The sequence below is a fragment of the Gavialis gangeticus genome, unplaced genomic scaffold, assembly GCF_001723915.1.
Source record: "Gavialis gangeticus isolate Ggan-Ray unplaced genomic scaffold, GavGan_comp1, whole genome shotgun sequence".
Lineage (NCBI taxonomy): Eukaryota > Metazoa > Chordata > Crocodylia > Gavialidae > Gavialis > Gavialis gangeticus.
In genome coordinates this window covers 270,429-288,059 of record NW_017729029.1, presented here as the reverse complement: position 1 = coordinate 288,059, position 17,631 = coordinate 270,429, and the positions used below count along the sequence as shown (strand labels likewise).

The 17,631-nt window shown below is 47.7% G+C and overlaps 1 protein-coding gene across 2 annotated transcripts in view; it reads left to right on the top strand.

Moving 5' to 3' along the window:
* The window catches only part of LAS1L (LAS1 like, ribosome biogenesis factor), a 70,251-nt gene that overhangs the window by 47,964 nt on the left and 4,656 nt on the right, over positions 1-17,631 (top strand). For both annotated transcript variants that reach the window (XM_019521081.1, XM_019521082.1), the window contains 3 exons: positions 357-489; positions 1,074-1,459; positions 4,287-4,431. In XM_019521081.1, coding sequence (XP_019376626.1) covers positions 357-489; positions 1,074-1,459; positions 4,287-4,431 — 664 coding nt within the window. The remainder of the gene's footprint in view (positions 1-356; positions 490-1,073; positions 1,460-4,286; positions 4,432-17,631) is intronic.

Here is a 17,631-nt window from a genome sequence, read left to right as displayed (position 1 = left end):
CTGAATGACATAAGGAAAGCAAACAGAAACCCCTTTCTGTCTCCATAGTTGTATCCATGCCAGGGGTTTCATTTGCATAGCTACATAGGCTGGAGGGTGTGGTATGTGTTTTGTTCCCTCCAAACACCCCCCTTTTTCCTTCTCCCGCATACATGCACTCATAGCTGTTATAGCTGTGCTGCCAAACCTTAATAGCATAGACCTAACCTCAGAACTGGGTGGAAAAGTGACCTGCAAAATGCCTTAGTCCTAGCTACTAAGGAGAGTAGCGGCTTAAAAAAATGTCAAGGTGTGAGTACAACCAGTGCATTTCTTCTTTGTGAAGCTCCCTTTCTTCCTTGTCATCCTTTTTGTAGGGAAGAAAATGGAATCCTGTTACCAGCGTCAGAAAAGGAAGCTGTCTCTCCGCAGAATCCCTTTGCAGTGGCTAAAGCTCATTGATAATTGCTTGGGAGCTCCCTGCTGGGCAACTCCCCACCTCCTTCAGCTGTAAGTGACCCCATGATTTGGGGAAAAGCATCGGGAGTAGGAAGCAGAGTTCTGTGGTGTTTCTTGCCTGTCCAGTATGTTGTTATGACCAATAGTTCCTTCCACTTCTTTCACGTCCGTGGAAAATTTGGTTTATATAATGCGTATTGTTCCTGCTCTTTTTCCTCACTGTGATATGAAAGAGGAAAAAGTAGAACTTTTCAGGGTGTTTCCTTTGCAAGGAAAAACTAAGTGTGCTGTATAACAAAACTTTTTCTCAATTCACTGACTTTAAACATTCAAGGTACAGGAGAAAGCAGGGGTTGCTGACATGGCAGAGAGCATGTAACTTGTAACTTCCACTCCCATTTCACACAAAAACTTCAATTAGGATTGAAGAGAGAGAGACACGCTGCTAAAAAAGAAAGCAAGAAAGAGGGATTAGCTTTTGTCTTGTACCCCTGGAGAAGATTATCATCATTTCCTACCAATCCTCTACAAAGGGGTGGGAGAGCAAGCCTGGAAGCACCCTTGTGCAAGAGGCTTCTGGTTTCTGTAACACTTGGTTCTTGCATGTGAGACTGATTCTGTTCTTCCTTTTCTAGGATTCTCACAGGTATGGAGCCTCCTTTGCCTTTAGACACTCAGAAAAATCTTCTTTACCTTTCCTCCATCTACACTCAAGAAGGAAGTTCCCTCTCCAGTCCAGGTTCTTCTTCAGATACTAGAGGACAGCCAATTTATACAATTGAGAGCCTACAGTGGAAGGCTAAGCAAGATAATCTGGCCAAAGATCAAGGCCAGATGGCAGAAAGGCAAGAAACTGTACTGGGTGGAGGCGAAGATGAAGAGGGGGAGGAGGAAGATGAGGAGGAAGAAGAGATGGAAACAGAGTCACCATCTTTGGAAGAGCTCCTGCATCCTGTGAACATGATGGCTGTAGCTGAGAAAAGGGCTGCACTGCAAGGATCTGTTTGGCAGATCAGTTCAGGTAAAAAGGTCACAGACTTCCCTGCTCTCCCTTCCTCACCAGTAGGTGTCATTTGAAATGCAGAGGCTCCTGCAGACTGAAACTTGTTTCAAAGCCACGTCCATGCCATGCCCCTGTAAACTTCATTTTTCCAGCCTGCCATTTGCATATAGATGTCTCTTCTCTAGCAGTGCTTTAAACTAGGATTGCTTCTTTTATGTCCACATAGTTAATGTTTCATTAACTTCAGCATCAAGTGTCACTCTCTGTGGTTAATATTCCAGTGTAGCTGATTGATGGAGGAGTGGCTGCCGGCCGAACAGTAAAGAAACACCAGTGCTTCACGGACTGCAGCAAGATGTGCCAAAACCTTCCACTTATCAGACTGGAATCACTAAAAAGATCACTGGGATCACTAACCCCTGGCATGGATGTTATTTATTAGTGGTGCATTTAGGTGCTTTCCAAGCAGCTGCCGTGTCCCAGGAAGTTTACAGTCTGCATAGACAGCTGGCAGAGGGATAGACCAAGGCAAGTAGTGCAAGGGAGTGACCCAGCAGTATAGCAAGTGCTTCGTTACTTCCACGACTCTGCTGCTCATTGCCAGTTTAGACTTGCTGGGGTTTTTGGAAGGTGTGATAGTAGTCTAAGATTTACTGTGGTCATGGGTGAAGTGCGACTAGGAGGGTCTTGCAGAGAGGGAGTGGGTAGAGAAGAACCTGGGAAGTTTGGTCAGGGGGGACATTCCAGGCCTAGGGCTGCATGAGCCCCTCTGGGACAGACAGTTAATATTTCAGCCTTCCATCAGAGAGAAATTTTCCTGAGTAAAAATATCTTTGGTTGTTGGAGCAGCTCTGCCTAGTTAAACTGATGTGGGCAGCTTACCGGAGATGAATGTTTTGGAAACCTACAGAATGCTTTCCACCTTCTCGTTGGTTTGAATCGTATAAAAAATAAAAATGAAAAATGCATGTGAAGCCCCCTCCCTGCTGTCTGACGTCTTTAGCTCGTTAGGTACTTTTCATGATGTTGTTGTTTATATCTGACTTGTTAAAAAAATGTAACATTGGCTCAAAGTACATCAGTGTAGTTCTGGACCTAAAAAAAGTTGCAAAAACTCTTTTTCTACCCAGTCGAGTGGAAGCAGATGACTGTATCCAGGTGATTCACAGCCCACTAAATTCATAGCAGGTGGCTGCATTTCAGGATGAGCTGTAGCGAAAGTTGCAGCAAAATGCAGCACCAGACACTACTTGTGCCATCCTTTAATTGTGTTACGGTGTCACCCGGGAACTGCCATCACAGATAAGAGCATTATTGTTTTACCTCATGCTCTAAAGCCATGAAGCCACAGTCCCTGCCTACTCAAAGAGCCCAGTCCTAGTTTCTGTTTGAACTGGGAGCAAGTTCTGCCTGGCAAACAAGGGGCCCCAGTTTTGTTCACATTTTGTGCATGGCTGAAATAGAGTCTTTCTAGGTCCAGGCTGGGTATTGACATTGTCTTAGTGGTTCTGCCCTCAGTAAGTAGCTCATGGCAGGTGGGGTGGGTGCTTCACTTGATGTTTCCATTTACAATAACTTCCTTACTAGGAATTTTACATTTTGAGATCACCTTCCTGTCTGTCCCCTGCCACCACCCATCACCATTCCAGAGTCAACAGCCCATCACAGGAAAGTAAGTGAGACTGAAACCTTGCTTTCCACATAGCACTTGCATCTTTCATTCAGCTCCTGAAACCTAACTCAGCAACGAGTCGCTTCTTATCTGTGAAATATTGAATCTGAGGGGGGAAATGCTGAGTACGGATGGTCTCTTTTTAGAATGCAAGGCTCCCAGTCAAATGAAGGAGCAGGTTGTGGTGGAGGGGATACAGCAGTGATAGCTGTCACTGTAAGAACCTACCTGTAAACCAGAAGAGAGGGTTTGTATTTCCCCAGGGTCTTTGTGGGTCTTTCCCTCTTGCCTGCCTTCCCCGCACCTGCAGTTCTTGCAAGCTATTCAGAACGTCCCAGCGTCTATCCTCTTGCCTTTCCATTTTGTAGCCTAAGTTCCCATATCCAACCAACACTGCATTTTCCTATTGCCCTTGGGTTTAGACTTTGGAATGATTCTCCAGGAATTTGGCAAAAAATTCTTGCTGCAGGTCAGTGGGAGTTGGGTGCTGAAATTTCATAAACTCTTGCAACTTGTGTTTTACCTGTCTTGTCCACAGCATGTTTGTTCCAACTGTTCCCTCCCTCTTGAATTAAAAAAATATGTCCCATGTCCTTTTTTTGCTGTTGGGGACCCTGGCAAAGAGGTTATCATGGATATGAACCACTGGAACAAGCGGTGGGGGGCAAATATGGGATATTCAGATCTCTAGAAGGGAGAAAGAGTTTTACATGCATATGAGTGGCTGCTTCTATGTACAAAACTGTCTTTTTTTAAGAGAACAAATTAGGTGCTTTCCTGAAATTTCCTAAGTAATAGATGTGTATTGCTGCCTTCATTTCAAACACACGTCAGAAGTCAGGTAATAAGAGAAAAAAAAGTGTTCGAGAACATTGTTTTTTAGAGTGTGGACATGTTTCTTTAACCTGATCAGCATGAAGTATATACTGTTGCAGTACTAACATTTTTCCTGTTGTTTCACGTGGCACAGTGATCTTTTCGAGGAGCAATAGTGATTAGAAACAAAATTAAGAGAAGATAAGATGTCCTGCTGTATTGATGCCACACTATTTGCACAAAATCTAAAATGAATGTACAGCTTATAAACATATACGTATACATATACATATATATCTGAAGTCAGCTTAGAGCACAGGCTTCCAGTTCATGCATTGAATGTTTTTTCCAACCTAGATGAAGTACAATGGAAAGACTTCCCTCTTGGGAAACTCCCCGGTCAAGCGGATGAACCTGATGGTCTCATGGTGGAGCATTATTCTGTGATGTCCCTGATCGATCAGCCAACGACAAGAGATGAGAGGCATTCTCCCAGTATGAAGTGAGTAGTGTTGAGATGGGGGCTGTCTGCGATTGCATCATCAAACATATTATCCAAGTTCAGGGGTTATGGTGTTTCAAGAAGTTGGATACAGTAGTGCCTATATATTTCTAGTGGTTTGAGCAATATTTGAAATTGTTCCGTTTGCTTTCCAAGTTTGTTTCATTTATTGTTGCACCGATGAGAGTAGTGCAGAGGGCAAAGTTGTGGAGGTTGGGAGGACAAGGAAGGGTGCTGTCTGACCTTGAGTGTGTTTGGAAGGAAAAAGGTCGGAGGCTTAGAGACCTTCGCTGGGTAACCTCAACTGCTGACAACTTGAATTATACCAATATCCTGTTAGCTTAGTGTGCAGATTTATTCAGTGACAATCAGTGAATGAAAAATAGGGTAAAAATAGGGTCTTACAATATCCATAGTCCTCTCATATGTGCTTAAGAAACTAAAGTTAATTTTAAAAATCCAGATACTTGTTTCAGGAAGGAGTTGGTTGAAGAATGTGTGTCTTAATACAATAGAGTAGAACTGATTTTTTTTCCCCCGAAAGTATAGTAGGCATAAGCAAACAGAAACTTCTCTTTATGTACTGTACACGGATGCTATGAAATATTTACCAAATGGGCCCATTGTCAGCTCACGGCAATTATCCAGTCCTCTGCTTAACCTAAGATAAATCAGACCTCCTTGTCGGCTGTTCCCACCATTCATAGTGAGTTGCTGAAAACCTTCAGAAAATTTGAGCTGCCTGTAATAGGACTGAAATCATTATTGGTTGGCAGCGATATGTAAGGTTTCTGAACCGTCTCCAGTGTCTTGCAGAACCACTTCTGAAAGCAGTGGCTGACACCTGAGTGGAAGAATCCTACCCCCAGCTGATCCTTCTGCTGCCTTTTTTCCCTAGACAGTCTCAGGATTACTTGGGGAGACAGATGTGTAATCGCCACCATGATAAAAGCAGCTCCTTGCTTCCTAAGACTCTCTGTTTTCTGTTTTGCAGCTCATGGGTTGGTTTTTTATTTTATTTTAACTGTTTGAAAGCTAAATGCTGTTGTGTCTGTGGAGAGATTCATGTGGCAATTAAAGTCACAGTTTTGGTCGTATCCCACTGAGACAACAGCTTCTGGCAGTCCCAGCTTTACCCCCAATGTTCCCCACCCCCTGTCCTTCCTCAAGAAATCATTACCAGGTTTCTCCTGCATCCCAGTGGGGAAGCTGCTGCCTCTTCACAGACTATTAGATGAATGAGTGGAGATGAATTTTCAAAACCTGCTGTGGCTGCTGTATAAACTGTGGGTAAACCAGCATAATAATGCTTTCTTTGCCAGAGCTACACCAGGGTAAGGACAGGGTGCATCCAGCCTCTCTAAAGGTTTACACAATGTACTGGGCGTGATGGGAGTGCTGGGGGAAACTTTAGCTCAGTGGCCCCAACCTTGCCTGGCCCACAGACAGTAACACTGATGAAGTAACATCGTGCTTCATCTTCCTTGCCTGCGTCAGTCTGAATGCATTAATTCCCTGTGACTGAGCAATATAGGAGGGTGGGGGGAGGGCAGGGGCAGGGATTGGGGATCACTTCTTCGGCTGAATCATCCCCAGTCAAGTTCACACGATGGCAACGTTTCTGTTTGAAGGCTAGTTTTCAATTAAGCTGTGATAATCACCCTCTGAATCCAAAAGCTCTGAATGGCTTTGACATCGAACGGCTGCTTCAATGTCAAATCAGCTGCATCTCTTCCGTTGCACGGAAGGGCCTTAAACATAATTTCTGCCATGGAAACCTCTGAGACTATAAGCAAATGGCAGTTCCTGCTGCATTTGCTAGATCTACTGCACTGAAAACAGTAAGAGCAGCAATTCTCCAACCACTGTCGTCTGTGGAGCCCTCCTGGCTGTTCTTCACAGTACAACTGGAGAACCCCCTGGCGGAGGCTTGGACTGGTGGGTGGGAACCGGAGGGTAGGGCCGTGGAAAATTTCGCCAAGTGTTTCATTTCGAAATTGTTTCAATGTATTTTGAGGTTGAAACAGCAAAATTGAATTGAAACAAAAGCCTTTGAAACAGCTTCAAATCGAAACAAGGGCTGCACCCAGCACCAGTCCTGGGCAGTAGCAGCCTCTTGTCATCCAATGTGCAGATTGGGGGCATGCCCGCACCCCTGGGAGGGATGCGGAGCTGTGCTGGACGACTCCTGGGGGTGCGGGCCCCCGATCTGTGTGTCAGATGACAGGATGCTGCAGCTGCCGCCTGGGACCAGTGCTGGGCACAGCCCGCACCCAGCACCAGGAAGACCCCGCACTCGCCCGCTCACTCCCAGTGCCCCCGCTCCAGCCCTGCACACAGGCAGGGAGCAGCGTGCAGCCCCAACCCCGCATGCCCTGCAGACTGGAGTGAGCAGCGGCGGCAGGGAACGAGCTGGTGCTCAGTGGAGGGGAAAAGCGGCTGCTCCCCGTTCCCATGGCCAGTGCCCCATGCAGCAGCCGCTTGCAGCCCGAGCGGGGCTGTCCTGCTTCTCTACTGCATCACCAGAGAGCAGGCACAGGCAGTCCCGCACAGGCTCTGAGCAGCTGCAGGACAGGGCGCTGGCCATGGGGGGGCTGTTTTTCCCACACTGAGCACCAGCTCGTAACCCAGTGCTGCTGCTAGCCTAGGCCCTACCCCAAAACAGGTGTAATAGTGCCACCGCAGTGCTGAGTGCCGTCCAGCCAGTACATCCGAGAGAACAAGCTTATTGGCATGCATGCAGCGCCTCACTGAGGGAGCTACATTACATCCATTTCAGGGTGGAGCGGGCATGCTTAGCTTTACTGTAGCATTTCTGGCACGGTCCTTTTGCCCTTACATGCCCTCACTCAGCTGCAAGGACTGTGCTGCTGCTTTGTCAGGATGAAATTAGATATTGATGGAATTTGTCCAGTAATGGCAACACATTGCAACTGGCTTCACTCAGATAGAAATGAAGATGCCAGCTAGTCAGGGAGAAAACAGCTATACTTCTGTAGCACCCCACATCTGGGACTGTCAAAAGGCTCCAGTAACTGTTAAATAGGTCATCATTGTAGGCAATGCAAGGGGTGGGCTGGGAGTCTGAGGATAACTACGTAAGCTGTTAGCAGATGCAGGCTCTGTAACCCCCAGACTCCCTGTTTTGACCACCAGACAAGCTCTATAAAGCAGAGCACCTGGCCATTTGTTTCTCGAGTATTTTCCCACTGGTGCTATTAAACAGTAAAAGTGAGACCTCTTCCCAGTATTATGGAAGCAACAGACTTTAGGACTGAGTGATAATTTCCCAGGTCAGGTGAGTCATGAACAAGAACCAACACAGCATGTTTTGTAGAGGAAATGTGCTCCGGGGTTGAATCCTGGGATTCAGAGATCAGTTTTCATTTAATCCTCAAATCCCTATTGATGCTATTGGGTGTTGAGTATTTACCATGAAATTCTCAGGCACCCCAGTTATACAGCTAAATATTTAGGTAGGCGAGATAAGAGATGCGAATAGGGAGCTGCAGCAGAATTCCAATTAACAAGAACAAGTGTAATTGGTACCATATATCAGCTTGCCAACAAACTCCCTGACAGTCTTTACCTGTCACCCACTTCCCATGGGTTCTGTTCATTTTGCTTTGCGTGTTTGATAGAGTCATCACTCCTGCTCAGGGAGACTGTAACAAAATACATGAAAGAGTAGTGTGATTCATTACTCTGGCTCGACTGAAACCTGTTACTAGATGCCAGCTGTAGAATTTGCCCTTCCTGACTCGATGGTGGTAGGCGTAACAAGCATGCTACAGTCCCAGCATATTTCTCAAGATTGGTGATGGTGTGACATTTCCAAAGTTGCAGGGATGAAAAGCTACCATGGGATCATCCCTGTTTCTGCTTTATATGTATGTGAATTACCATGCATATATACTCCCGATCGGCCTGTTAGGGTATGAAAGGACCTGGACCTTGGACCACGCTAAAAATTGCCCCTAGCTGGCTGTAGGCATACAGTCCCTGCCTCTGCACCCACTGATTTCCTTTGTTAGGAAAATTCACTAACGTTATGGGCTTGATCAGGATGCCTTTTGAGATCAGCAAGTCCCTTGTCACTGAAGACTGATAGCTTGCAATTTTGCTTCAAGTGGAAGAGTATCTGATTAAATAGGAAACTCTTGCCAAGGAGCCTCTATAGTAATCCTTTCTCCTACATCCTCAGCCTATGCTAAGGAATTTAATACATATCTATAAATGTGAATTGAACTGCGTACTAGACACCTGGTAGCCGGTGAACTGAATCTGCTAGCTGGAGGTGATGCATAAACCTTGCAGAAGAGGAGAGAAGCCTAGTAGGCTTCCCTTACATCTGGGGTGCAAGTGCCTGTTTAAGAGGGGGAGCAGAGGCCAGAGCCAGCGCTTTGCAGCCCTCCACATTTCTTGGCTTCTGGCTGCCTGTCTGGAGTGCCTCCTGCTTGCTACATGAGCAAAGAGCAGTATTATTTCCTCTCTTCCTGCCTGTGTGCTCTGCCTTAGCTCACCTCTACTGTCTGTTGCCCCCATCCAAGGAAATAGGTCTCTCTGACCTTTTAATCATCTACTCAGAGGCTTCTGGAAAAGAAAAGAATCAGTCTCTAACCCTTCCTGCCTCTCTTTACCCTCTTCTTCCCTCCCTGACTCATTTAGCCCTTCCTTTCATAGCAATGTATGCTCTTCCTACACTAAGGCCACAACTTTAATGCTCCTGCAGGGACTGCTCCTTGCATCTGACAAGCACCTGGTAATCATCTCTGCTGCATCTAATCAGCAATGGCATTAAGTAAATACTCTTCATTTTCACTCTTCTCATGCCAGCTGTCACACTTTCCCCATGGATTGTTTCCTCCTTACCACTGCCGGCTGCATTTGTGAAGCCCTGCTAATGCATCATCATGCTGGAATTTCATGGGAGGCTGCTAATATTGGCTGCGATTCTTCACCTTTTGGCAGCCTACATACAGTGTTTCCAACATGCTGTTATGGTTAAAAAAAACCCCATATATGTGATTTACAAGAAGGAATTCTCCTGTATTCAGAGGTCTCGATCCACCTGTATTCAGACGTCCTGAATAAGTTCCTGATGAACAGAAAGCAGAAATGGCCTCTAGAGAATTATCATGTGGTTGGTGACAGCAGCTGAGACTCACTCAGCTGTGATTTTAAGGTCCTTATTCTCTCGCCCCTTTTCCATATTTCTCTAGCTGCTTATGTGAAAACATGTTTGCTATGTTAAATAGTGTGAAAGAATTCAGGTTTTCCTGCTTCTGCAACAACAGAAGTAGCAGGTGAATGTGATGATAGAGCTGATAGCCTGGAGCCCTTAATGGGTTGTTTCTTTTCAGATCACCTTTTATGCAAAGTAAAAGAGTTCCTTTGGACCATCGTAACTTATGAGAGTTTGGGGGCATATGATGGCTTTTCAGAGGGGATGACTGACCATTTGCAGGAGAAAGCATGGAAGGATTTTTCTTAGAGAACTGGTAAATTTGAAAGGCAAACCTTACTCTTGTTCCAGCTTCTGCTATAGTTGTAGTGACAGGCTGCCCTTGTTATCAGTAAGGTAGAAGCTGCAGCTCTGGTACTGCTAGGCTTCATGTTTAAGGAGCATAGCAGTTTGGCATCTTTTAACCAGAACTGTCAAAGGACATTAAAAAAATCAGAACTAAGGGACCTGGAGTAATGTCCCTTAGAGGAAAAAAAATATCGTTGTAAAAGCCATGGCTGTGAAGAGTGAGAAGAGCATGAAGAAAACATAAATCTCTTGGGGTCCTTTTCTCCAGCCTGTGTAACTTCCTAGAACTGGTATTAAGCTATTGTGCTTTCAAGGCCTCCTCTTTGTAACCAGTTTTTTCATTTGCTCCATGGACTCTCAAGTGGGTTTTATTTTAAAGGTCAGGCTTGCAGACTGCCTGAGTGACCTAGGGAAAGCAGGGCACTGGATAAAAAGCCATGTACAAGCAAGGATCCCTTCTAGCTTTGTATACAGTCATGGAACAAAGTTGATGCCAAAATGTGTTTGGAAACTTGTAGACATTTTCCTTCACTTATAAAATGCTCTTCTGCTGTTTCAAAGTAAGTGAGGCATACCTTATCTGCATTTATCAACATCACTGCCTTTAGAGTAGGGGTGTCCCACCTTTTTGAATGTGGGGCCGGATCAAAAACGTTTTATCACCCCGTGGGCTGGCGAGCCATATTCAAAGACCTCACAGGAAGCGGTCCTTGGAAAGGGAAGGAAAACCTGTTGTGTCATTTGCAGGCATTTTCTGTTCTCTTTCTGCTTGAGGATCATTCAACTGTAGTGCCAGCCCATTGTTCTCCAGAGTAAGTGTCTGTTCTTTGCCTGCTCACTCTGTGAGCCCAACGCGGAGGTACAAACAGCCGTATTTCTTACGCGGCACCCAGGGGCAGTGGAATCCAAATGTCAATCAAGATTATTAAAAGACAAATCCAGTTTCTGGAAAGCCAAGCACCATTTGGCGTACTCTCCAAGGCTATGCTACACCAGCACAGACTGTACTCTTCTAGCTGGGGTCTTGCCCACACAGCTACTGTCCTCTGCTTTCTTGCAAAGCAGTGAAAGCAACAGAAACGTGGGCTCTCAGAAAGCTCCCCCAGTTGTGTGCAGAGAGCGCCCTCCGCCTCTGCGGGGAATCAGCATTGAAGTGCAGCATTCCCAGAGCGCTGGGCCCCAGATGGGGATGTTCATGGCCAGTCCCAAGTCTGTGTCAAGCAGAAGATAAGGGGGCTACGGACAACAGCTCAAGAGAAACAACTGCTCATCAAATGCCTTTGCTAAGAACACTGGGGCAGATGCTCGAGGCTCTCATTTCCTGCTTCAGACCAAGCAGTTGCCTTTGATAGAGGCAGTTCCTATGCTTGTCCCCATTGCTTTATTCTGACTGCCTGGGTCACATTCACTTCTCTAAGGGCACGGAGGTGTTCAGCTGCAGCTGGAGTTTCCCTTTCCTAGGGCCCCTGGTCCCAGGTGTGTGCGCACACGTGGAGGGCAACAGAGTCACCGCCAGAACGTGGGCACACAGATTTGTGATTACTTGCCCAAACGTCCCACTACCAAACAGAAATGGCCGTGTACGCCAGCTAGGAAACAAATGGTTTAATGAAGCAATTTAATGCTTTGCTATACAGGCCCATAAAGAAAACCAGGACAAAGTGCTGCAGCCATGTTATCCGCACAGAGCTCCCTCCAGATTGCAGTCATCGAGTCGAGATTTCCCTTGTAACAACTAGGCATGAGGCCTTTTGCAGTACTCATTAACAGATTACAGGCACTGCTTGCCAGCCTATCTGTGTTTTACACGACTCGGGTTAATATCAAACCTCTTCCCATCTACAGAAACCCAGTGCGCCAAGGCTGCAGGCACCGTAACTGAATTCGTTCATAAAAAGGAACTGCTCCTTCAGGGACCAGAACAGATATCTGATAATCAGGCGAGCCCCAAACTGGATGATGCACGGAAGACCATAATCCTGCACTGCCAAGGCGACAAATAGAAACAATTTCGTGGTTTCGGAGTCTTGAGAACCTGAAGCAATTAAAAAAAAGAAAAGTAATTTTTGAAAAATCAAGTGGCACTTTGAAAGCCTCACCCATCGCAACGGGATATCGTGGGGCCTTTCGACCTGTACCTCAAGCTGGCATTTGATCAGAATAGGATCATTTCTGGTCACAGAGCAGCTCTTGGCACTCGGAGGTTGCACGAGTACAGACACGTTCTCAAAGTTTAAGGGCCTTTTGAGCAGCCTGTCAGACCGTGCGCTGTAAGGAGCCTTTGCAAGAGCGAGCCAGGCAAATCACAGGAAAGCAGAACGCAACGACTAAAGGACCTTAACGAGTATGTTTTCCTGCGCAACGGAGAAAATCCAATTTGCAGCAATGCCGCTCCACGAAGTCACCCCCTGTCCTCACTCATGACTTAAGAGCTACTGTCATTGCCAACCCGGTGTGAAAATCTGAGGCCAGACGCTGACATCACTTGGTGTAATTCAGGAAGTTTGCCAACAGCATGTTCATAAATGGCAGACTGACTGCCAGTCATGAAGGCTGAAACTGCACCATCATTGCTGAGCAGGGGAGCAGTGCTTTCCCGCTTGGGATTCGAGAGAGACAACCCTACGCTACAAACGCTGTGCTTTAGCTAGGCAATCTAGTACACGGTCTTGTATCAGTACGGTAAAGCCTCGAGGTCATTTAGCTGCTCGATTGTGCTCAGATGTTCAGGAAGAGTCCTGCTTCTCCAGGCTGCAGGAGTCTGGTTCCTGTAACAGCCGGCCCGGTCTACGCAGCGTGCTGTATAGACGACTGGAGAAGTTGCGTCAAGGGCTCCACAATACACTACTGAGGGGCCGAGTCCATTGGTCAGACTGAGACAAACAGGCATCAAAGAAACACACCACACGACCGGGTACCTGGGTGAAGGCGCTATTCAGAGAGAAGTGGTAATAATTCAAAATGATGCATTAGAGGCAGTTAGATCTGATCTATTGACAAGGCCTTCTAGCAAAGGTTTGCCACCACCTGAACTTCTCCTAAGATTAACCTACACTGCTGTCAGCAGGCAATCCTCGCTGTCAGTCAAGAAGGACAGTTTTCCGCTACCACAACCTGTTATTTTGAATGGCACGATGCATGGGAGCTCCACCACTCGGCGTAAAAGGACATCAAAGGCCATTCTCTCCAGCACCAGAGCTGGTGGTTTAGGGCAGGCTGCTGGAGATGTTCAGGAAGTGATGATGAACCGTCTTGCAAAACTCTGACAGCTACAAGATAGGCGTATGCTCCCAAAAGCCTTTGCCGACAGCAGGGGTGACCAGAGGTGCCCTGACGAGAAGCTCTGTACCTGCTGCCAGCTGCCCGCTGGTTGGATTAGGAGGGACTAAATTAAACAGTAGGGCAGCAGTGGCCAACCTTTTTGAACGTGGGGCCGGATCAAGAACTTTTTATCACCCAGTGGGCCGGCGAGCCATATTCAAAGATAGCTCCACATCCCCATCTCCCGAGCAGCGCAGCGCAGCGCAGCCCCGCGGGCCGTATGTTGGACAAGACTGCTTTAGAGACTTACGTGTCTAGGAGTTCACTGCATGCAGCAAATTGTAGTAACTGCTTTATTCTGTCTGTCCCAGAATAACTTCTGGCAATCCTTTGGTCCTCGGAGTTAACAAAAAGGATACGCTTTTTTTTTTCTTTCTGAGCCCAGACAATGAGGAAATGACTAGAAAGACGGGTAAAATGTTAGATTGACTCATGAATACACAGAATGGGTAGCAGATGATGTCGCTGGAAGATAGAAAACAGCTTCCAATTGGTGTATTGGAGACTTATTCCTAAGAGGCTTTTTACAGAAACGTAAGATCTAGATCAGTAGTTCTCAGCCTTTTATTGTACCAGGATCCAGTTGTAAAAACCAATGGCCAGTGCTGACTCGGTGCCCCTCACTCCCAACTGGCTGCCCCCAGGCCCCAGCCCCCCAGTGTGTGGGGTGGGGGGCCCCAAGCAGCCCCTCGCAGGCTGGATCTCTGCCAGCCTGCAAGGAAAAGCCACAGTTTCCCGTGTTTTTCTGCTTTAAAGGAGAGAGTCCATTTTTAAAGTTTTTTTGTGACCCTTTCGTATATTCTTGTGATCCACACTTGGGTCACAACCCACAGGTTGAGAAACACTGATCTAAATGACCGTCCTTTAAGCCAGTAGCCGGCAGGTCTGTTGTAAAACAGCTGTGTAACGTAAGTGGGAAGCAGCAGTAAGAGGTATTGCGCACAGGTAAAATCAAGGGTTCTCCTTACACACCCGTGCCTGGCTCGTGCTGCGACAGGAACACAAGTGGCCGCTGACCGGAGTGGAATCGTGCCGTTCTCCTCGAGGTAGGGCTAACCGAAAGCTGTACGTGCACCTACATTTGTGCCTGGTAGATAAAAACATAATCTGGCTCCCTAGAGACTCACTCAGAGTGCTGGCAGCTTTTCAGCGTAGTGCTTTCACTTCCACCACACATTCCCACAGAGCTCGGAAAATGCTTGGGCAAAGGGCTGCAGGATTTTGTAGGGTCTCACAAATGACATCCAAGGGATCTGACCCACTTTGGTTTTTTTCCATGAGCCGCTTGCCATGTAGCTTACCTCAGTGCTAGTAATTGGGTGTGGAAGAAACAAATGCAATAGGTGACAGCTGAATACAAAGGTCTCGCTTCAGCAGTAAGTGTGAATTTGTGGCAGGGCTGTTGGTGTGGGGGAGTAGTTTGTTCTGAATGTGGTGGGGAGAAAGGATGCCATTCAGTCTTGTGATACAAGACTACGGCCAACCTGGGGGAAACCTGTTTTTTGCCAATATGTTCCCTGTGGGCTGGGGGGACTTTCTGTGGTAATGCCTGGAAGAGGGCCGGAGGGGGGGCTTTTGCTAGCGTCATTTTTACTTACGCTTGCTCCTAAAGCACTCTCAAAAGCTAGGGATACATTTAGCAATGTTTCTTGGTGACTCAGGCTTTTTACATCTTGTGGTTGAGAATGAAGGTTGTTTACTCTTATCTTCAAACCTCTGTTCTTCATGTGTGTCTTGGGAGTGAAAGAGGAAGAGGGCAAGTGACTTATCGGATGCAGCTGACTTCCTGAAGAAATCACCTAAAAGCTAATTTTTTTTTTTGGCTGTAGCTCCTCATGGTTTACAGCCTGACACAGAGGCCGAAACCAGGCACCACAACACACGGTGGTGCTGCTTTCTCTGTGTAATGAGAACAAATCTTCACTTCCCAAGCTCCTTTATCCCAGGTTATTTTACTTACTGGGTGTCTGCCAGTATGACCTTGCCAGGACTGAAGTGCAGCGTTCTCTCATGTGGAAGCTGGCAGTCGTTCAGCAGCGCGCTGCTAAACAGCCAGAATATTAGAAACCAAAGGCGAAGAACAGGCACTGCATTTGGCCCTGGACAAGGTGTGCCTGTGTGTCCCAGAACTGAAATATCCCAGGATTGGCATGGACACGCATCACCCTTCTTTTTGGGGTTAGTGAGCAGCTGAATAGCAGAAAAATAGCAGTGCATTGAGTCAGTGCTGCAGTCCCAAGACAGCCACTCAGGCGCACTTCACCGTGTCCTGGGGTAAACGCTTAGTACTCCTTAGTTTTCTTTCAGGGTTCATCCTGGGACTATAGACAGGGATATCTGAATGACTGCACTTTGTCCTAGGATAAAATGGTTTTCCCTAGGACAGATGTCATGGCTGTCTGTAGCCAAACTTCTGCTAGAGCACATCAAGTCCACCCTCCATTCACAGGCGGTTGTTCTCTGCAGTATTTTCTCTAAGGTCTTCTCCAGGGTAATTTCTAGTATGCCAGCATCCTGACATGCTGAACTGGAGGATGTCTGCTCCTACTGCACCGAAGCTACAGGCAGGAGTCAGAAGGTTTGACAAACTACATGTCAGAACTGGCAGCACTGACAAAGGAGGGCATGTGATGGGAAGAGGACTGGGATGAATGCTGGAGCAAAGTTTAAAAGGGTCTTGAAGAGCAAGGGCAAGATCTTAATCTTGATATTACCTATAAGGAAGAAGTCAGGTGACATGGCCAGAGGAAGAGGCTCAGCAGCTGGCCCTCCCCTCCTTTCAAATACTGGGTACCAAACTCAGCCATCTGTTATGGTACAGAGTCCCACAGAGGCTGTATGGAGTAGGCACAGATCATCTTTTGGACACAAAGACTGATTTCTCTCACACCATTTCCGCTGAAGTGCAGAACTTTCCATCCCAAGCTTCAACATAGTTGGGATGTTAAAGAAAAGGCAGGTTAATTGTTGATGCCTGGCTCTGTCTCTGAGCGAGCACAGATTGGGCAATTGTGGCTAGCAGAAACGTAGCTGCTGATGAGCTGTGCATTGCTTCCTGAGACGCTCAACTGAGTGAGGTCAGAATAGGAACAGCACTGGCAAAGATCCAGGTCATCCCTCAGGCCTGGAAAGCCCAGACTGTGGTCCTTAACCCCACACATCTGAGGCCACAGCAATATTTGGTAAACACTGTATGGGCCAGTCTAGTACATCGAGGGCCAGGGCACCATGCCACAGTGGAATAGCTGAAACATTATATAGTTAGGAACTGTGGTGTTAAAACTTACCTTGAACTCAAGCAGTGGATTCAGAGCATGGCTTTCCCGCTCAAGAGGATTTAGCTTGTGTAAAATGAGAGCTTGGCTAATGGCCCCTCAGCTCCATTAATATCCACCAGAAGGGATGTGTAAGAAATTGCTCAGATGCAGAGCAGCAGGGAGGAGGGAACCACGGCTCCAATGGACTTTGGCTGTGCTCACAGCTGGGTCTAGGGACATAGGTCGTGTTCAGAAGGAGTGAACGGTGTTTGGGTGACGAATGAACCTTCTCCAGGGCATGGCCATTTCCCACCTGGCACTCAGGAGTGTGCTGCTTAGTCCACCATGGAGCTTGGGCTAATCCAGAATAGTGAGGACAGGCCTGACTGGTGGATGCAGCCAGGAGGAACGGTCTAGCTCAGCCAAAGTCTTATTCTGAGAGGCAAATTTAGTTGCTTTAAATTGGGATCAGCCTCCTAGTGTTTCTCCTCTTGCATGGGGTCTTCAGCCCTGGGTTTCTGAAAATGGTAGAGCTTGTATGTGATGAGAGTGAGTGGACATGTCGCATCTTTGAATGCCCTACTGCAGGCTTATCCAACATACGGCCCGCGGGCCGCCATGCGGCCCACCGAGCCATTTTCTCAGGCGTGAAGTCCCTCGCTCAGGACAGGCGGGTGAGGGAGGGGAGTTGCTCACCGCGCGGGGCCGGGCTCATCATGTGAGCCAGGTCCCTCCCCCCCGCCAGGGGCTGCGTGGTGCGGGGCTGCCCCAGCCACGCCTGCCAGGACAAGCTGGGGACGGCACCTGCTTTTCTCCGGCTCGGCCCCTTGCCCCCGGTGTCCCGCCCGCCTCCCGGACCTGCCGGGCTCAGTGGCCGCAGGGCGGGAACGGGGCGCAGCGCCTGGTGCAGCCAGTCGGCAGGGCAGCCCGGGGGGGGCCTCGGCAGGCAGGGTCCTGGCGTGACCTGTGTGGGGTGAGGCGGCGGGAGCTGGTGTCTGCCAGACCCCGCGCTCCGGGCTCGCAGCACTGAGGCCGCCGGGGCTGCATGCACGGGCAGGCGAGGGGCTGCGGTGCAGCGGCTGCCTCGCT